Below are 21740 nucleotides of genomic sequence, written 5' to 3'. Positions count from 1 at the left end.
TTTGCCCCATCACACTTGATTGGGAAATACTAACTTAGAAATAACTATTTGATTAAGAAATTAGTGCTTGAGGATTCTCATAACTAGTTATCTCTTGGTTGTTTACAGAAAAAAATAGAATGGGTTTTACTTAGAAACCTGAGTGCCTTTTTTGGGGTGTATCATTTTGTGCTGTGGCTTCCTAGAACAAATAACCATTTTGTTTTATTCCCAGAGAAATAATCCATGACACATGGGTTTTTATCACAAAACAAAAATGTCAAACTTTATCTTTATAACAAAATAAATGGTTGAGTATAGTCTTTTGTCATTTATTGTAAGATATGTTATCTATGCTAAATCTTGGTAAGCATCTTACTCTCCGATCTTCTTGATAAAATAGGTGAGTAATTAATTTCTGAGCTTGGTGTATTTCCTCTGTAAGAGATCATTTGCATACGTGCATTTTGATACTGAAAGAAATCCTAGAAGCTAAACTTCAAAAATTGTAGACTTTGCATTGATAAACATCTGCTGTTTAATGGTGTTTTGAACTGCAGAGCTACCATTTAAGTACTTTTAATTCTTTTCTTTTTTATAACTGAGTGGGTGGGGAGATGGGAAAGAATTGTTAAGAATAGTCAACTCTCTCTCTGTTTCATCCTTTACAGAGCTGGAGTTCCCACACCTGACATGCCTTCCTCATGTAGTTCAATGAGAATTGAAAAGAAGAAGAGATTAAAAAGTACTTCAAATTTCTCAAGGGACTACAGAACAGGAAGGTTTATTTTGTTCATTGCTGAATCACTTTCCTGGCTCAGGTTTTTAAAATGTTATATTTGCTCTTTTTTTGTTACTGGTCCATGGAGAACATGTATTGGTCATTTCGTAAATAATATAAATTTAATAAGCTTTTAAAAGATTAAATGTATTCATCATTCATTCATTTAACCAGTAATTCCTAAATACTTAATATAGACTGCACCCTGGGAATACAAATGAACAAGAGTCAGCATCGTATTGGCTCTCATGGAACTTACAGCCCACAAGGAGGAATAGACCCTAAGACAGAATCATGCAGATTGCAAAGACTACTATGGTCATGGAGGGCTTCGTGGAGGAGGTGGCTTTTGAGTTGAAACCTGAAGGATGAGAATGGGCCATACATGGAAGAGCTGAGAAAGAATATTCCAGGCAGAACTCAGCAAGAGCAACGGCCTGGAGGCTGGACATGGAAAGAAACCAACATGACTGGAGGGTGGTAGGTGAGGGGAAAGCAGAGTATGAGCAGAGATTGGATCAGACCAGACCAAATTTCCAAATGGAAACGTGGCTCATTCCTGAAGAAGTATTCCAAATGGAACACTCCTATCTCTCCGTGAGGTAGGCCTAGGTGATCTGCCACAGATTCCTGTGTGGGTGAGTGTTGATGGTACAATGATGCTTGGAAAGGCTAGATAACCTGCTCAAGGAGCACCAATGTCCACTGATCACCTTTCCCCAGCACCAGCTCTTAGGGGTTAGGTAGGAGGGTGGGTGACCCAAGGCTAGCTGGTCAGGCCAGGATTTGGCCCAGGAAGAAAAGGATGTTAGTTCACCCACTTTTCTTCTGACTTCAATATGCAAAACTGTTCCCAGTAAACCAGGGCCTACTTTAGATACCACTGATGGTGGGTCATGGCTACACGAAGAGAAGATTTTTTGCTCGTGGGACCATCAAGCTCATTCCACAGACAGCTGCAGCAAATGATGGGCCTCCAGCACTTCAGAGAATCAGGCAGCCGAAGATTCCAGGGCCCCCACTCCCTTCCCCTCTGTATGGAGGGCTGACCTGAATAACAGAAGGACAATGGGAGAAGAGACACATGAGCCACCAGCTCCTAGCTGTGCCCTTCCCAGGAGTGGCAGATAACAGATGGTATCTTCTGAAAATGAGGAATGTGGTATGTGAACTACCGTTTTTGGTAAAGGGTCAGATAGTCAATATTTTAGACATCACAGGCTATATATGGTCTCTGTAACACATTCTTCTTTGTTTTTATCTGTTAATTATTTTTTAATAACACTTCGAAAGGATTAAAAACCATTCTTAGCTTTCAGGACTTACACTGAATCTGGCCAAGTAGGTTACAGTTTGTTGAGTCCTAAGCTAGACTACATTGCCCTGTCAAATTTCAAACTGAGACTACTTAATCTGCATTACACGCTGCATAAACATTTCTTTTAATCTTTACAAGAATTCTCTGAGATAGGCCTTATATAACAACCCTATCCCCATTTTCCACACTCATCAGTGTTTTATGGTCAGGAGATGGAAGCTTGGAGAGGTCAAGACATCCACCCAAGGCCATGTGTCTAACAAACGATAGAAGCAAGATCTGAACCCAGGCAGTGTGTTCTCAGGCTTCCTGGTCTTAATCACAACACTATACTATCCCCCACCGTTAACTAGAGATATGGCTTTGGACAAATCCATTCGTCTTTCTGGGTACAGCCCCCATCTGTGCAGTAAGAGGGGTCTTCCTCAGTGTGAGGGGCACACCTGATGCTGTGTGGAATGATTTCCATGGTTCATACACACAGCATTAAATAATGTTGATTCACACAGTGAGATGACTGCCCTTTCAAGTCTCTTTTAAATCTTCCAATGATGTCAGGGAAAAAGGTTCAATCTGACCCTCACATATCTTTTAACATCTCTCCAGCACATGGTAGTTTCCATTTCTATAACAGCTTTCCATTTTTACTGAGTTTCAAGGCTCAGGGTCTTCAGTAGGCAGTGATATCTAGCTAGAATTTAGTATCACTCTTCTATTCTTATTGTTACTTTCTGGTGTTGCTTTCATGGTTTTATTTTTATTGTTTTTTATGATTATTTTCTATTTATGTAAAATGTTAGTGCTGCTATTGCTGCAATTCTCTTTTCCATTCCTTCACGGTTATAAGATTGCTGCTGAAGCTCCTGCCATCACATCCATGCCCAAACTGGAATAAGGGGTAAGGGCAGGTTTCAGCTACTTTTATCTCCTACTACCAAGAAAGCAAAAGAATTATACAGACATTGCATTGATCAGAACATGTCACATGGTCGCCTATAGCAGCAAGAGAGGCTGAAAAAGTGAATGTTTGGCTGGGCACATTGCCACCAAGAACTAATCAGGGTTCTACCATCAAGGAAAGGGCATAGATACTGGACTCGGTAATAAAAGTGTTTGCCATAGGCTGGGAAGCCTTTGAACCTTCTTCTTAGTGCCTGCAGAGGACAGGCCTGGAAGTTAGAGATGCGGGAGCATTTGGGGAATTAAGCAGAAAGCCACTTTCTTTTTACCTTGTTTGCCACCAAGATAGTGTGGCCACATAGAGCCGCCAAACACCAACGAACCATTGTCGCTCGTAAGGAACAACGTGCAACGAGAAAAGCAATAATGTCACACGCTCTTACAGTAGTAAGAGTAGTGGTGAGAAATCTATGGGTTTGTCCCCATTGGCCACTATGGCACAAAGTGCCAAGCAAAGTGCCTTTTCAGTCTCTATTATGTAGAAGAAATATTTTCTTAAGTGCACACACCTCCAAATATGTACCCTAGAAACTAGGTCTGAAATCCTATAAAATCTCAGTTTATGTGCACATTTCTTACTATTTCAAAAACTTTTCACATTCATGATTGGACCCAACAAGGATTTAGTGATGGCCCACTGTTCCCCAGGCACCTTCCCAAGTGCTAAGGATACAGGGGTGAAGTAGACCCACAAGAGGTATATATCCTGATGGAAGAGGCAGACAAAAAACACACAGAGAAGCAGGAAAGCCAGAATATTAAGGACTGAACCTGGGAGTCAGACTTCTGGGTTTGAATACAAATTTTGTTGCTTTCTGGCTGTGTGGCTTTGGGCAAATTGTTTGCCTCTCTGTGCCTCAGTTTCCACAGCTATAAAATAAAATAATGAGGATAATTATACAACTTCCTTCATAGGGCTACAGTAAGACTGCTTCTTGGCTCATAGGGATTAGAACAGCTTCTCCAAAGAACCAAGAAGCTAAGGTGCAGTCAGCGTTTTAAAAGGTAAAAAAATGGGGATGACAAATTAGTACAGACCTCATTTGATGACTGTACACATTACATGGTTTAATTCCCATAAAGTGCTTAGAATTGTGACTGGTATGTAATAAGTACTCAATAAATGTTAACTATTATCTTATTTTGAGCATGGAGTTTTTACTGGATGTTGCACAGTGCTATGTAAGTTCCCTAAAGACACTAAGGAATCCTCCAGGCCAGTTTTAACGGGCACTGTTGCTGCATTCTTGTGCTTAAGTTGAAGACTTCCTCCTTCAGTCACTTGTTCCAGGAAGCATTTGTGTGAGGTAGGGAATCTGGCCCCAAGCATGGAAGACAAGTTTAAGATTTGGGAGTAAAGTATAGTAAGATTGAGGTAGCAATGACGAGACAGAGCTTGCAAAATCCCTGATGACAGAACCGCTCTCCTGCACTATTTCTCATCCTCCCTGCCCTCCTTCGTCAGAATACCAGTGACTGGCTATTATATCAGCATTTCCAATAAAGTAAAAAGGGGAAAATACAGACCTGGGCTTTCATGGAAAGTATTTTCACTCTCACAACCAGAATCTCTGCCTTAAAAAAAATTATTGTTTTAAGATCTTTAACCTTTCCTGCAGCATCTTGATACCCCACTTTTTGAAAAGTGTCTTTTCTGAGGAATGGTATTTCGTGGGACAGTGTAACATAGTCTTTGCCAAGTGACTCAGTTTGAGATATATACACACGCAAATATTGTTTCAATGTCAAGTGGCCCAAATTTACAGAGAAAAAGTGGGCATTGGTATCAGTTTGATGTCAGGGTTTTCCCATGTTTGCAGGGCAGCTTTAAATACAACTTGATTTGAAGGCATTTGAAGGCCAAGCTCCAGCCCCTTGTCAAGATGCTCCTGGCTGTGGTCCTTGCCTCTGCCCTGCTCCTCTGCTCCGCGGCCAGCCAGAGGTGTTTGACCTTGACAGGGATCAAGGATGTCGAGTACCTCATCAACAACCTGCAGGTAATCTGCAGAGGGGGGCGCCAGTGGGAAAGGCAATTATTGAAAATTTAAGTGAAATATAAGAGGATGAAAAATGCACCACTCACCATGGGTTCTTGTTTCTCCACTTAACTTTTTTAGAAACATCCACCTTCAAACTGCAACTGCAGCACCAATGTGAGTAAATGCTCTTCTAAGATCTTTCCAAACTAATTTTAGTTTTCACATCTGGAATCTTCACTGTGAAATTTCTCTTTCACAGGTGACTGATTGTTTGTGTCTGCCCATTCCTTCTGTAAGTATAGTAAAAGAAAATAATCTTGATCGTGTTTTTTTAAAGCCTTTAAGTCAAAATTAATTGTTCTATTTGATATCTGAAATAAGAAACTGTTACTTAGTTATAATTGTTACAGTATAGTAACAATTTTAAAAACCTTTCAAAATCTTGAAATTCTATGCTATTGATATATACATTTCTTTGCATTTAGTCTCCTTGAGAAGTCTGAACACTTTTCGATATTTAAAAAAGAATCTTGAATGTGTTTTTAGATTAGTGGCCATGTGCCCAATTAAATCAAACTGGGACTGAGAATATAACAAATGATATAGTTCATATCACACTGTTTTCTAATCCATTTGCTGGTATCTCTAGGGTTGCAAAACAATGTAAATAAAATGACGTCCTTTTGTCCTTCCTCTGGCCTAAACTCTCTGCATACTTTGCCTTCTCCCTCCCTCCCTCCCTATCCTTCTGTTTAGCTGATTTAGAGTGGCTATTGCAAGGTTTGAAGCCTGCCTTCCAGGAGGATAGGGTGTCTGAGATTGTGGGTGGAGGGAAAGTGAAAAGGGTTTCCAGGGAGTCATTCCCCACTTTGGCAGAGAGGAAGTGTGGCAGGAATTTCCTGGTTAAGGTGAGGAAGCAGCACCTACCCAAGGTGCTGTTGTGCTTGACTCTCTCACAAGCCAGGCCTGGGAGAACCTGAGCTTTTCACCACAGCTGAGGTCAGGTGTCACACCCTACCATGGTCCATCTATTAGATGACAAGAGCATATTATGACTTCTGAGGAGGAACCACACATTTATGGCCCAGCCCATCCCCTTAGTTTTTAATCCATGGTTTTAGCTACTGCTGAAACAATGGCAGTATTCAACAGGCATATCCCATCAGGCTGGTGTGAAAAGGCTTTTCCTTTCTCTGTACTTTCAAACTCACTATGACAAGACTTGGAACAAGGGAGCATCCTTTGAAAAGTAGACTCAGCACTGGCTGTTTCCTGGGGTCCACAGGCCTCATGTTCCCTGGGGTGCAACATACTGGAAATCTTCAGGGAGTGTCACTGTGGGAAAAGGGCTTCACCTTGAAATATTGAAGATCATTTCCTAGCCTGGCAAGGGACCTGTCTAAAACACAATGCAAGTTTAGATTACATTGGTTCAATTAAAATAGCCTCTAAAAGCATTCTCTTTGTGATTCCTACTCAAAGCTGTCCTCTGAATGTTTCTTTTCCTAAATCCTTGTTATTTACCAGGACAACTGCACCACAGCATGCTTACAAGAGGGTCTGTCGCAGATGACCAACACCACAGTGAAAACAAGTTTCCCGCTGATTTTCAATCGGGTGAAGAAAACAGTTGAAGCCTTCCAGAACAACAAGTGTGGAGTGAGTGTGTTTTTATCTGTGATGTGCTCTGGTTAGTTATTTTTGTGTGAATGTCAATGCCAACTCCATCTGAATGAGAAAGGGTGATAAGGTTGGAACTGGTAGTTCAAGGTTGATTAGGGACATATACGAAATTTAATCAGAGCAAGAGAATTAAAGTGAGATCTGCCCGGATGGTTCATTGTTCCCTCTCACTTTAAAAAACACTCACCCTTATGTTGGCTTTTACTTCTCTCCACCTCTTGAGTAATGAAAGAATCTAGCCTGATTGTAATTAGAAGCTAAAATCTAGAGAATCAGGGCTGTAACCCATATAGTTCTAAATTATCTTAGAGATTCAGTTTGCCGAGTGGATATTCTGGCCTGTAAGTTAAAGTTTTCTTTCCATTGGCCAAGGAGGTGTTTAAAGGAAGACACATCCACATCCAGGTGGAAGCTTGTCATCTGCCCTAAATGTCCATCAGTGCGTCCTCTTCTTGAGCATACACCCTGGTCGCTGGAGGAAAGGGGAGGGAGTGAACTTTTTTCATTACCGTCACCATGTGAGGGCCCCTCCTCACTCAGCTACTGAACTGCGGGGGTTTCTGCCATCAACAGCATGCGGTTCTAAATGCTTAATATATACTGTTTCATTGAATACCTACCTTAATGACAATTGTCAGATTTACCACCCTCACATTGTAGAGGAGGAAACTGAGGCTCAGTGAGGTTAACTGATTTGCCCAAGGCTGCATATTTAATAAGTGGCAGCACTGAGATTTGAACTCTGGTCTCTGGGACCCCTAAATCCCACTCTTAGTCATTGTGCTATAAAATGACCTTGGCAGGACAGCCAGAAAGAACAATAACAAAATTTTAAGCCTCAAAGCATCCCAAGAAAGTTTCCTCTAATGAGGAGATTTAGAGATTTAGGGCCACTTGATATGTGTGTGTGTGTGTGTGTGTGTCTGTGTGTGTGGCAAGCAGACCCCTGAAATCCTACTTCAAAGTCAACCACCTATGCCGCCTACACAAAATGTTAGCGACTCCCCATCCATTTGCTCCATGCCTCAAGCCCCCCACTGCCAGCACACCCCCATCCCCACTGACCATCCCCCCCGTCCACTCACCAGGCTCTGGGCGGGGTGGTTCCTGGGGCTGCTGGGTTCCATACTGTTTTAGTCACTCTGCCTTTGTCAACTTTTATCCCAACAGTCTTTCTCCTGTGAAAAGCCATGCAACCAAACCACAGCAGGCAATACGATGACATTTCTGAAGACTCTCCTGGAAAGTTTCCAGAAAGAAAGGATGAGAGGCAGAGTGTGAAGCTGAAATGTTATTTATTCTATTTATTGAATTTAGAAAGCCTCCTCTTTAAGTGGTTGCAACTAAAAAATCAAATAAGCCATGCTAAGTCAAAATCAGTTTTAATAGTTTGTTTAAAATTTTATGTCTTTATTTTGGAATAAACAGATCTTGGAAAAAAACTGTCTGGTCTCTAGGTGCTTATTTGTTCCTTGATGCTCAGAACAAAGAAAGCTACAAGTCTGTCAATGGGCTGATGGGTCAAATACTCCTGTAATAACAGTAAGACTCGTTATCCTCAGCACAGACTTGAAGCCTCGTGAACCGTGTCTGGGGCTGTTAGGAACAGGGCCGCACAGCAGGAAGTGAGCGGCAGGCGAGCGAAGCTTCATCTGCCGCTCCCCATCGCTCCCCATCGTTCCCATTACTGCCTGAACCATCCCCCAGCCCCCCACACACACTCCCGTCCGTGGGGAAATCGTCTACCACGAAACTTGTCCCTGGTGCCAAAAAGGCTGGAGGCCGCTGGTTTAGAGGAATCTACTAAGGGCAGTATTTTTCTAGGTACTGGTAAAGTTAAAATTGCTTCTCCCTATGGGGCTAGACCATCCTTTGGTACTTTTTTTTTTTTTTTTTTTTAAAGATAGTAGTCATCTTTTTTCTTTTTTTTTTAAAATTTATTTATTTATTTATTTATTTTTGGCTGTGTTGGGTCTTCATTTCTGTGCGAGAGCTTTCTCTAGTTGTGGCGAGCGGGGGCCAGTCTTCATCGCGGTGCGCGGGCCTCTCACTATCGCGGCCTCTCTTGTTGCGGAGCACAGGCTCCAGACGCGCAGGCTCAGCAGTTGTGGCTCACGGGCTCAGTTGCTCTGCGGCATGTGGGATCTTCCCAGACCAGGGCTCAAACCCGTGTCCCCTGCATTGGCAGGCAGATTCTCAACCACTGCGCCACCAGGGAAGCCCTCCTTTGGTACTTTTGATGTCAATAATACGTAAAGTTCAGAGCACCCAGAGCCAGGATTCCTCAAAGGGATTTGCTCAAAGGCATTTCTGTCGGTTACAATGTCAAGAAATATCCATGTGACCTGCACAGCAAACAGGCCTTGGCCAGAGGTGAGGTTCTCTGATGATATGGGCAGTGTGGTCCCTGTAGCTGTGCAGCTCCATTAGTGACGGGGGTGGCACGAAATTCGCCCTCCACCTGCAGCCATGCCCCTCCCGCATAGGGGAAGTGGAGGAGTTTTAGCAAAGGGGGCCCAGGTCAGGGGAGTGTTTTATTATTTGGTGCAGAAATGGTGGGTCCATGGGTACATCCAATCATAATTATTTTAGTCTTAGTTTTGACAGAAAGAGCCAAGTTTCTCAGTGATTAACTGACGGTGACATGTCTATCAAAGGGCAACAAGCTGGATCTCTAAGTCCAGAGGCTTTCTGCTCACTGGTTTAAACTTTGTCTTCCCTCAGTGCTGAAGGCCATCAGGCATGTTGCAGAGGACACAGACCTCCATACAGACAGACAACAGTCATAGTCTGTTGACCCATCGGCTTCCCGAGAAAAGGGAAAACATCACGTGGCAGGGATGTGCGAGTGGGGTATAGGTTCTGTCGAGGAGGTTTCCTCTGGACCTCTCATAGCACGAGAATTCGAGCTCCAGCTATTACTGTTTTTATGAGTATCTCCCAGCATCTCCTATATTATTTCCTCCCCGAGACTCAGAGTCTGACCCCTAAGTGTCCTCAGTGCCCTCCCTCTTGGCACCCAGCTCCCAGCACCGGAGGCCTGCCCTGCAGGGTGGGTCGAATGCAGGGTCCGGCCATAGCTGCTGTGCCGGCTCCCCAGCTGGCCTGTGGATTCCCATGGACAAAGCGCTGAGAAAATGGTCTATCAAATAACACATTTACTGTTATTTATTAATATTAATCATGTAATTATTAAGCCCTTACTCTATATGTACTAAGCATGCATTATCTCATTTCATCTCCTAATAAACCGTAGGAGGTAGGTATTATTATTTCTGTTTTACAGATGAGGAAATTAAGGCTCAGAAACATTAAGTGACCTTCCCAAGGTCCCACGGGTGGTAAGAGTTAGAGTAGGGATCCAGCCCCAGCTATCTCTGATTCCAAACTCTTTGCTCTCTCCGTTCTGCTCTTTTCTTACTCTGTGTATATCGTGTCTGTGTTGTGTTCCCTCTGACTACAGCCTGACGGTAAAAAAGATTCATAATAATATGGGTGCGCATTCCATTTTCCAAAAACCTGGGGTCCAGAGAGCTTTCAGAATTCAAACCGTTTAGCTGTTTAGAAAGAGAATACTCAATTCACACTTCACACATTACATAACATCCATAGCAGGGCCTGGGGCAGGATCCTGTAATTAAACACATTAATAGTCTGCAAAAAACAGAGGAGCAATCGCGTGAGGTAGTCAGCTTTGGCAACCAAATGAGTCTCAACAAATCTTGGGCTTTCAGAGCTGCTTGGATTTCAACATTATGATAAGGGATTTGTGGGCATTTCTTTAGCTCTGGCCCCACTTGCACAACGGGGGGCCCTCTCTTTGCACTGGGCACCTCCAGGAGGACCGTAGACCTCTGTGACTCCCTGGACAGCCCGCCGTGGCATCCAGGTCATGGCAGCAGGGCCTTCTCCTCTCCTCTCCTCTCTCTCGTCTCCTCCATCTGGGTTTTCTGAATGACTGGCCCCAGACGCAGAGGTGTGCCGCATTATACAACATGGTTTACAGCCTGCAGCCTTGGAAGCCGCCCCCTCAGCAATGCTCACCCCACACGGGCATCACAACAAGGACAGACGCTGGTGGTTGGTGATGGTTTCAGAACACAACCTGGGGATGCAATCAGCTGCCGGAGAAGATGGGCAGAGAGATAAGCTGCAACCCACTGTCACAGCTTAGTCACCAGCAGAGCTTGGCGGTTTCCCTTGGCTTTTCTGCAAGGGTGGCATTACCCACCGGATGCACCCCTGCAGCCAGTTCAAAGCAGGATTCTCAGGGCCTGCCTGTGATGAGGTGCCCCGTCATTGCTCTCCTTCCTGTGCCAGAGGAGCTGAGATTTATCTAGAAGTCACCTTGGAGAAAGGAGAAAAAGAAGGACTAACATTTATTGTTTGTTGTGTACCAGGCACTCAGTTAATGATGTTTTGTTCAATATCTAGTTGGATCTTTACAACAAGCCCATGAGGTCGGTGTAGAATTATTGTCTGCAATTATGCCTAGTGCACAGATGAGGAAAACGAGGCCCAGAAAGTTTACATGGTTACATTACTTGCCAGGGGCACACTGCTCACAAGTGGAAAAGCCAAGATTCCAGCTCAGGTAACTGACTCAAGAGCTACATTCTTAAATCTGACCCACAGGAGGGTGTCGGCTCTCAACACAGTCAGTCTCAACAACCTGGCTGCCTTGTCCAGGTAGCCAGGCCCCCAGCAGAGTTGTGCCCAGGAGATTCCAGATCAGGGCACAATGTCACTGGCCAAAGCCAAGCCCAGATGCTTCTGGCCTGAAAGCTGACCAGTCCACATCCATCTGTCTGTCTCTCCCTCTCTGCCCATCCATCCCATTTGAGGCAGGAAGATACTGTGCAGTCTCAGCCCTGCAATTCCTTTCCTACCCTGCTCCCCTCCTCATTCATCCCAGACCAACACCTTTCTTCCTCTGCAAAGGGAGCGCTCAGCAGAAATGCAAAGACCATTCACCCATTGAAAGTATACAACTCAGTGGATTTGAGTATATTCACAGGGCTGTGCAACCATCACCACAATCTGATTTCAGAACATTTTCATCACCCGCAAAAGAAACCCTGTACACATTAGCAGACATTCCCTATCCTCCCTTCCCCCAGCCTAATCAACTAATAATCTACTTTCTGTCTCTACTGTATAAATTTGTCTCTTCTGGATTTTTCCTATAACTGGAATATGACGTGTTCTTCTGGGACTGGCATCTTTGACTTACCATGATGCTTTCAAGGTTCATTATGTTGTAGCATGTATCAGTACTTCATTTCTTTTTATTTTTTAATTTTTATTTTATTATTATTATTATTATTATTTTGGCCACGCCGTGCAGCATGTGGGATCTTAGTTACCCCACCAGGGATCGAACCCACATCCCATGCAGTGGAAGTACAGAGTCTTAACCACTGACCACCAGGGAAGTTCTACTTCATTTCTTCTTATAGCCAAATAATATTCCTTTGCATGGATATACTGCATTTTATTTATCCATTCATCAGTTGATAGACATTTGTGTTGATTCCACTCTTTGGCTATTATGAATAATGCTGCTATGAACATTCATATAAAGGTTTTTTGTGCGAACATGTTTTCATTTCTCTCGGGTATATACCTATGAGTGGAATTGCTAGGTCATAAGGTAATGCTGTTTAAATTTTGAGGAGCTGCCAAACTGTTTTCCAAAGTGGCTGCACCATTTTACATTTCTACCCAGCAATGTATGAGGGTTCCAATTTCTCCACTTCTTTGTCATCATTTGTTATTATCTGTCCTTTTGATTATAGCCGTCCTAGTGGGTATAAGGTGGTATCTCGCGGTAGCTTTGATTTGCTTTTCCCTTATAACTAGTGATGCATCTTTTCATGTGCTCATTGGCCACTTGTATAGAAATATCTATTCAAATCCTTTGCCCATTTTTTTTTTAATTTTTGAATTTTATTTTATTTTTTTATACAGCAGGTTCTTATTAGCATCAATTTTATACACATCAGTGTATACATGTCAATCCCAATCTGCCAATTCATCACACCACCACCACCACCACCACCCCTTTTCCCACTTGGTGTCCGTACGTTTGTTCTCTACATCTGTGTCTCATTTTCCACCCTGCAAACCGGTTCATCTGTACCATTTTTCTAGGTTCCACATATATGCGTTAATATACGATATTTGCTTTTCTCTTTCTGACTTACTTCACTCTGTATGACAGTCTCTAGATCCATCCATGTCTCAACAAATGACCCAATTTCGTTCCTTTTTATGGCTGAGTAATATTCCATTGTATATATGTACCACATCTTCATTATCCATTCGTCTGTCGATGGGCATTTAGGTTGCTTCCGTGACCTGGCTATTGTAAATAGTGTTGCAATGAACATTGGGGTGCATGTGTCTTTTTGAATTATGGTTTTCTCTGGGTATATGCCCAGTAGGATTGATGGATCATATGGTAATTCTATTTTTAGTTTTGTAAGGAACCTCCATACTGTTCTCCATAGTGGCTGTACCAATTTACATTCCCACCAACAGTGCAAGAAGGTTCCCTTTTCTCCACACCCTCTCCAGCATTTGCTGTTTGTAGATTTTCTGATGATGCCCATTCTAACTGGTGTGAGGTGATACCTCATTGTAGTTTTGATTTGCATTTCTCTAATAATTAGTGATGTTGAGCAGCTTTTCATGTGTTTCTTGGCCATCTGTATATCTTCTTTGGAGAAATGTCTATTTAGGTCTTCTGCCCATTTTTGGATTGGGTTGTTTGTTTTTTTAATATTGAGCTGCATGAGCTGTTTATATATTTTGGAGATTAATCCTTTGTCCCTTGATTCGTTTGCAAATATTTTCTCCCATTCTGAGGGTTGTCTTTTCGTCTTCTTTATGGTTTCCTTTGCTGTGCAAAGCTTTGAAGTTCCATTAGGTCACATTTGTTTATTTTTGTTTTTATTTCCATTACTCTAGGAGGTGGATCAAAAAAGATCTTGCTGTGATTTATGTCAAAGAGTGTTCTTCTTATGTTTTCCTCTAAGAGTTTTATAGTGTCCAGTCTTACGCTTAGGTCTCTAGTCCATTTTGAGTTTATTTTTGTGTATGGTGTTAGGGAGTGTTCTAATTTCATTCTTTCACATGTAGCTGTCCAGTTTTCCCAGCACCACTTATTGGAGAGACTGTCTTTTCTCCATTGTATATCCTTGCCTCCTTTGTCATAGATTAGTTGACCATAGGTGCGTGGGTTTATCTCTGGGCTTTCTATCTTGTTCCATTGATCTATGTGTCTGTTTTTGTGCCAGTACCACATTGTCTTGATTACTGTAGCTTTATAGTATAGTCTGAAGTCAGGGAGTCTGATTCCTCCAGCTCCCTTTTTTCCCCTCAAGACTGCTTTGGCTATTCGGGGTCTTTTTTTGTCTCCATACAAATTTTTTTTAAATTAATTAATTTATTTATTTTTGGCTGTGTTGGGTCTTTGTTTCTGTGCGAGGGCTTTCTCCAGTTGCGGCAAGCGGAGGCCACTCTTCATCGCAGTGCGTGGGCCTCTCACTATCATGGCCTCTCTTGTTGCAGAGCACAGGCTCCAGATGCGCAGGCTCAGTGATTGTGGCTCATGGGCATAGTTGCTCTGCGGCATGTGGGATCTTCCCAGACCAGGGCTCGAACCCGTGTCCCCTGCATTAGCAGGCAGATTCTCAACCACTGTGCCACCAGGGAAGCCCCGCCATACAAATTTTAAGATTTTTTGTTCTAGTTCCGTAAAAAATGCCATTGGTAATTTGATAGGGATTGCATTGAATCTGTAGATTGCTTTGGGTAGTAGAGTCATTTTCACAATATTGATTCTTCCAATCTAGGAACATGGTATATCTCTCCATCTGTTGGTATCATCTTTAATTTCTTTTATCAGTGTCTTATAGCTTTCTGCATACAGGTCTTTTGTCTCCTTAGGTAGGTTTATTCCTAGGTATTTTATTCTTTTTTTTGCAATGGTAAATGGGAGTGTTTCCTTAATTTCTCTTTCAGATTTTTCATCATTAGTGTATAGGAATGCAAGAGACTTCTGTGCATTAATTTTGTATCCTGCAACTTTGCCAAATTCATTGATTAGCTCTAGTAGTTTTCTGGTAGCATCTTTAGGATTCTCTATGTATAGTATCATGTCATCTGCAAACAGTGACAGTTTTACTTCTTTTTTCCAATTTGGATTCCTTTTATTTCTTTTTCTTCTCTGATTGCTGTGGCTAGGACTTCCAAAACTATGTTGAATAATAGTGGTGAGAGTGGACATCCTTGTCTTGTTCCTGATCTTGAGGAAATGCTTTCAGTTTTTCACCATTGAGAATGATGTTGGCTGTGGGTTTGTCGTATATGGCCTTTATTATGTTGAGGTAGGTTCCCTCTATGCCCACTTTCTGGAGAGTTTTTATCATAAATGGGTGTTGAATTTTGTCAAAAGCTTTTTCTGCATCTATTGAGATGATCATATGGTTTTTTTTCTTCAATTTGTTAATATGGTGTATCACATTGATTGATTTGCGTATATTGAAGAATCCTTGCATCCCTGGGATAAATCCCACTTGATCGTGGTGTATGATCCTTTTAATGTGTTGTTGGATTCTGTTTGCTAGTATTTTGTTGAGGATTTTTGCATTTATATTCATCAGTGATATTAGTCTGTAGTTTTCTTTTTTTGTAGTATCTTTGTCTGGTTTTGGTATCAGGGTGATGGTGGCCTCATAGAATGAGTTTGGGAGTGTTCCTTCCTCTGCAATTTTTTGGAAGAGTTTGAGAAGGATGGGTGTTAGCTCTTCTCTAAATGTTTGACAGAATTCACCTGTGAAGCCATCTGGTCCTAAACTTTTGTTTGTTGGAAGATTTTTAATCACAGTTTCAATTTCATTACTTGTGATTGGTCTGTTCATATTTTCTATTTCTTCCTGGTTCAGTCTGGGAAGGTTATACCTTTCTAAGAATTTGTCCATTTCTTCCAGGTTGTCCATTTTATTGGCATAGAGTTGCTTGTAGTAGTCTCTTAGGATACTTTGTATTTCTGCTGTGTCTGTTGTAACTTCTCCTTTTTCATTTCTAATTTTATTGATTTGACTCCTCTCCCTCTTTTTCTTGATGAGTCTGGCTAATGGTTTATCAATTTTGTTTATCTTCTCAAAGAACCAGCTTTTAATTTTATTGATCTTTGCTATTGTTTTGTTTCTATTTCATTTATTTTTGCTCTGATCTTTATGATTTCTTTCCTTCTGCTAACTTTGGGTTTTGTTTGTTCTTCTTTCTCTAGTTCCTTTAGGTGTAAGGTTAGATTGTTTATTTGAGATTTTTCTTGTTTCTTGAGGTAGGCTTGTATAGCTATAAACTTCCCTCTTAGAACTCCTTTTGCTGCATCCCATAGGTATTGGGTCGTTGTGTTATCATTGTCATTTGTCTCTAGGTAATTTTTTATTTCCTCTTTGATTTCTTCAGTGATCTCTTGGTTATCTAGTAACGTATTGTTTAGCCTCCATGTGTTTGTGTTTTTTACGTTTTTTTCCCTGTAATTCATTTCTAATCTCATAGCGTGTGGTCAGAAAAGATGCTTGATATGATTTCAGTTTTCTTAAATTTACTGAGGCTTGATTTGTGACCCAAGATGTGATCTATCCTGGAGAATGTTCCATGTGCACTTGAGAAGAAACTGTAATCTGCTGTTTTGGGATGGAATGTCCTATAAATATCAATTAAATCTATCTGGTCTATTGTGTCATTTAAAGCTTCTGTTTCCTTATTTATTTTCATTTTGGAGGATCTGTCCATTGGTGGGAGGTGTTAAAGTCCCCCACTATTATTGTGTCACTGTCTATTTCCTCTTTTACAGCTGTTAGCAGTTGCCTTATGTATTGAGGTGCTCCTATGTTGGGTGCATATATATTTATAATTGTTATATCTTCTTCTTGGATTGATCCCTTGATCATTATGTAGTGTCCTTCCTTGTCTCTTGTAACATTCTTTATTTTAAAGTCTATTTTATCTGATATGAGTATTGCTACTCCAGCTTTCTTTTGATTTCCATTTGCATGGAATATCTTTTTCCATCCCCTCACTTTCAGTCTGAATGTGTCCCTAGGTCTGAAGTCGGTCTCTTGCAGACAGCATATATATGGGTCTTGTTTTTGTATCCACTCAGCAAGCCTGTGTCTTTTGGTTGGAGCATTTCATCCATTCACGTTTAAGGTAATGATCTATTTGTATGTTCCTATGACCATTTTCTTAATTGTTTTGGGTTTGTTTTTGTAGGTCCTTTTCTTCTCTTGTGTTTCCCACTTAGAGAAGTTCCTTTAGCAGTTGTTGTAGAGCTGGTTTGGTGGTGCTGAATTCTCTTAGCTTTTGCTTGTCTGTAAACGTTTTAATTTCTCCGTCGAATCTGAATGAGATCCTTGCTGGGTAGAGTAATCTTGATTGTAGGTTCTTCCCTTTCATCACTTTAAGTATATCATGTCACTCCCTTCTGGTTTGTAGAGTTTCTGCTGAGAAATCAGCTGTTAACCTTATGGGAGTTCCCTTGTATGTTATTTGTCGTTTTTCCCTTGCTGCTTTTAATAATTTTTCCTTGTCTTTAATTTTTGCCAATTTGATTACTATGTGTCTCGGCGTGTTTCTCCTTGGGTTTATCCTGTATGGGACTCTCTGCGCTTCCTGGATTTGGATGGCTATTTCCTTTCCCATGTTAGGGAAGCTTTCGACTATAATCTCTTCAAATATTTTCTCAGGTCCTTTCTCTCTCTCTTCTCCTTCTGGGACCCCTATAATGCGAATGTTGTTGCGTTTAATGTTGTCCCAGAGGTCTCTTAGGCTGTCTTCATTTCTTTTCATTCTTTTTTCTTTATTCTGTTCCACAGCAGTGAATTCCACCATTCTGTCTTCCAGGTCACTTATCTGTTCTTCTGCCTCAGTTATTCTGCTATTGATTCCTTCTAGTGTAGTTTTCATTTCAGTTATTGTATTGTTCCTCTCTGTTTGTTTGTTAATTCTTCTAGGTCTTTGTTAAACATTTCTTGCATCTTCTGGATCTTTGCCTCCATTCTTTTTTCAAGGTCCTGGATCATCTTCACTATCATTATTCTGAATTCTTTTTCTGGAAGGTTGCCTATCTCCACTTCATTTAGTTGTTTTTCTGGGGTTTTATCTTGTTCCTTCATCTGGTACATAGCCCTCTGCCTTTTCATCTTGTCTCTCTTTCTGTGAATGTGGTTTTTGTTCCACAGGCTGCAGGATTGCAGTTCTTCTTGCTTCTGCTGTCTGCCCTGCCTTTGCCCAGTTTTAAATTGAGTTATTTGTCTTTTTATAGTTGAGTTGTAAGAGTTCTTTGTACTTCTGGATAAAAGTCCCTTATTTGATATAAGATTTGCAAATATTTTCTCCCATTTTGTGGGTTGTCTTTTTCCTTTTCTTCATGCTATGGGTAGCACAAAAGTTTTAAGTTATCATCCAATTTGTCTATTTTCTATTCTGTCACTTACACTTTTGGTATTCTAAGAAATCTTTACCTAACCCAAGGTCACGAAGATTTATTTTTATGTTTTCTTCTATGAGTTTCATAGTTTTACCTCTTACATCTAGGTCTATGATCCGTCTTGGGTTAATTTTCATATATGGTGTGAGATAAGGTTCCAACTTCACTCTTCTGGCATGTGGATACTCAGTTGTCCCAACACCATTTGTTGAAAAGACAATTCTTTCTCCATTGAATTATCTTGGCACCCACATCAAAAACCAATTGACCATGAATATAAGGGTTTATTTCTGGACTCTCAATTTTATCCTGTTGCTCTACGAGTCTATCCTTATGCCAGCACCACGCTGTCTTGATCACTGTAACCTTGTCATAGGCAAGAATGAGTCCTCCAACTTGACTCTTACATATCAAAATTGTTTTGGCTACTCTGGGTCCTTTGCATTTCCATATGAGTTTTAAGATTAGCGTTTTGGTTTTTTTTTTTTTTTTTTTTAAAGCTATCTGGGATTTTGAGAGAGATTGCATTAAATCTGTATGTCAATTTGGGAAGTACTGCTATCTTAACAATATTTAGTCTTCTGATCCATGACATAGAGTATCTTTCTATTTATTTAGATCTTTTAAAATTTCTTTCAGTAAGGTTTTGTAGTTTTTAGTATAAAAATCCTGTACTTCTTTTATTAAAATGTGCCTAAATATTTCATTATTCAAATACAATTGTAAACAGAATTGTTTTCTTAATTTCATTTCTGGTATGTTCATTGCTAAGATATAGAAATACAATTGATTTTTGTAGGTTGATCTTATATCCTGAAACCTTGCTGAACTTGTTTATTCGTTCTAATAGGTTTTAGTGGATTCCTTAGGATTTTCTATATACCAGATCATATCATCTGTAAATAGAAGTAGCTTAGTTCTCCTTTCCAATGTGGATGCCTTATATTTCATTTTCTTGCCTAATTACCCTGGCTACAACATCCAGTGCAATGTTGGATAGAAGTGGCCAGAGTCTTGTTCCTGATCTTAGTAGGAAAGCACCTATCCTTTCACTATAAGTTTGATGTTGGCTGTGGACTTTTTGTAGATGCCCTGTATCAGGTTGAGGAAGCTCTCTTCTGTTCTCAGTTCATTGAGTGTTTTTATCATGAACAACTATTGGAGTTTGTCAAATGCTTTTTCTGCATCGACTGAAGTGACTGTCCTTTACTTATTAATATAAATGTTAAATCTTGGCTTTTGAATTTCCAAAGGTAGAGCTCCTAGCTCCAGGGGGAGGAAGTAATAGCCTATGGATCGTGGAAGAGAAGTTAGAGAAGATGATAGCAGACACTGGTGAGTGCCTCTCCCCCAGCTGAGCTTGGAGTGGCGGTGGCAGAACTCCAGGGAGGCTTGAGGACCTGAGAAGGGAGGGCTCCTGAGCCACATGTCCTGTGTGCCCCGGGAGATGACAATCGGAAAAGAAACTGTCTCCTGCCACCCATTACATGGTGTGGCATAGGGAGCCCCAGGAAGGTGGGCCTGATGCATGCCCTTGAGTAGTTCCAGTGTGGAAGGCAAGGCTTTTCCCATAGGACAGAGAGGGGCATGGATGTGTCATGGAGCACAGTAAGGCCAGAGGGGCCTCGGGGTTGGCAGATATGGCAGGCAGGGACCATGTGGCCAGGACCAGATGGGAATGAAGATGCTTCCACAGCAGCCACCATGGAGGGAAGGCCATGCTCCAGGACTAGACAGGAAGAATGCTAGCATAGGATGGAGCACCTCCCGAGAGCAAGAAGCCTCTCCCTATACCCCACACCCTGAGAATCTAAAGTCACCCCAGGAGAGGGAGAAGAAGGAGAAAATCCTGAACTGGCTGTATTTAACTTGGAATTTCTGAGTTTTACATCCGAAATGGCAAAATTACTTTTTCTGCCACCAGGTAGAATGGAAGCTTGAAAAAAACTAAATTAAAAAAAAAAAAAAAGCAAGCTTCTTTTATTTTTTGTACACCTGAGGATGTGGCTGAGTCAATCAACAAACACCAGTAAAGCACGCAAGGAGTGCCAAGTGCTGGGTTCGACACAGTGGTGTCTTCATAATCTACAGGTGCGGAGGGGAGCGACAGCCGGCACAAGGCAGTTAGGGCTGGGTCCTGTGACTGGTGAGGCTGACTGGGCCCAGAGCATGCTGGCCTCTCCCCACTCTCCACCAGCAGCCGGAAAAAGCAGACATTCTCTGGATGGTTTTTCCGGCTCCCAGGTGCTCACAGGCTGGACTCCTCTGCTTGACCAAATGTTTCCTGGAAACTTCATTGATATCAGCCTGTCAGAGAGAGGCACTGGGAGTCAGAACCCTGGAGGACTTGAATCAATGACTCGACAGATATCCTGGGCATCAGAAAGGTCACATTAGCATCTGCATCCACCCCACCCCAAACACGCATATTGGAGGTCTACTTGGGGGTCCAGAGACTTAGGAGCCGAGCATCTGTAGAAGTCAGAGTTTTAGAGGCAGAGACAAGGCTCAGGGACCACCGACGCAGCCACTCTGTCATCCCATGAAAAATGCCAACAACCCAGACTCAGAGAGAGGAAGACAGCCTGAAACCGAAACAGGAAAAATCACAGAGTACCCAACCTCCACCACGTTCCTCTGACCCCTATGTTTAGCACTTCACAGTTTAGAAAACCACTTTAGCAACAGAGTCTTACTGAATCCCTGGAAGATAGGTAAGGGAGGTCCACCCAGTGTGGCCATTTTACAGATGAAGAAACTGAGGTCCAGGAGGGCCAAATCTTGCCAAGTTCATGCAGGTAGCAGATTACAGACCTGGAGCTGGAACCCAAGGCAAGGTCTCCCTGGTCTGAAGTTAGTTCCACCACAGAGAAGTAAAAGAACAATGACAACAACAGAGATGATGAGATCCCAAAAAACAGGAAGAGAAGTGTCATGGGGCCCAGATGCTCTAACCACTGAAACCAATGTCACGAGGTACCAGAAGCCCCGACCTGCGGTGCATTTAGTTGACCTCTGCTGCCACCTAGTGGCAATTCTACAGTTCATCAGCCGAGAGCACTTTTGGGTGACCGATTTTGTTTTGTAGAGCAGGAGTTCTCAAAGGGAGACCCGTGCTCAAAACTATTTTCATATGACACCAAGGTATTATCTGCCCTTTTTACTCTCATATTATCACAAGTGTACAATGGAGTTTTCAGAAAACTACATGGCAAGGGATATCGCAACCGACCGAAAGCAGAAGCAAATATGGGAATCCAACTGTCCTCTGTTTAAGCCAGAAATTAGGAGCTTTGCAAAACGGTAAAACAGTGCAACTTTTCTCATTATTTATTTTTGTTTGGAAAGGATAACTGTTTTCATTAAAATATGTGTGCTAAAATGTAATGGGCTTATTATACTTTAAACAAATACTTTAAAAATTCTCAGTTTTTACAGATGGCCAAAAGATGTTCAACATCACTAATTATCAGAGAAATGCAAATCAAAACTACAATGAGGTATCACCTCACACCAGTCATAATGGCCATCTTC

The 21740-nt window shown here is 41.7% G+C and overlaps 1 protein-coding gene across 1 annotated transcript; it reads left to right on the top strand.

Moving 5' to 3' along the window:
• Window positions 1-4921: 4921 nt before the first annotated feature.
• Window positions 4922-7981, top strand: IL9 (interleukin 9). Its single transcript, XM_068534447.1, has 5 exons — window positions 4922-5035; window positions 5156-5191; window positions 5277-5309; window positions 6545-6676; window positions 7871-7981. Exons 1-5 carry the CDS (start codon window positions 4922-4924, stop codon window positions 7979-7981), a joined length of 426 nt encoding a protein of 141 aa, XP_068390548.1.
• Window positions 7982-21740: the final 13759 nt, after the last annotated feature.

Source organism: Eschrichtius robustus, chromosome 2, assembly GCF_028021215.1.
Source record: "Eschrichtius robustus isolate mEscRob2 chromosome 2, mEscRob2.pri, whole genome shotgun sequence".
In the NCBI taxonomy this organism is placed as follows: Eukaryota; Metazoa; Chordata; class Mammalia; order Artiodactyla; family Eschrichtiidae; genus Eschrichtius; species Eschrichtius robustus.
The sequence above is the reverse complement of the archived record's forward strand: the minus strand, read 5'-3'. Positions and strand labels throughout refer to the sequence as shown.

Excerpts from the sequence above, each read along its gene's own strand:
- IL9 (XM_068534447.1), top strand. The coding sequence starts at position 4,922 with ATGCTCCTGGCTGTGGTCCTTGCCTCTGCCCTGCTCCTCTGCTCCGCG. Across the intron at positions 5,310-6,544 it reads TGTGTCTGCCCATTCCTTCT|GACAACTGCACCACAGCATG; the intron begins GTAAGTATAGTA and ends GTTATTTACCAG. Across the intron at positions 6,677-7,870 it reads TCCAGAACAACAAGTGTGGA|TCTTTCTCCTGTGAAAAGCC; the intron begins GTGAGTGTGTTT and ends TTATCCCAACAG.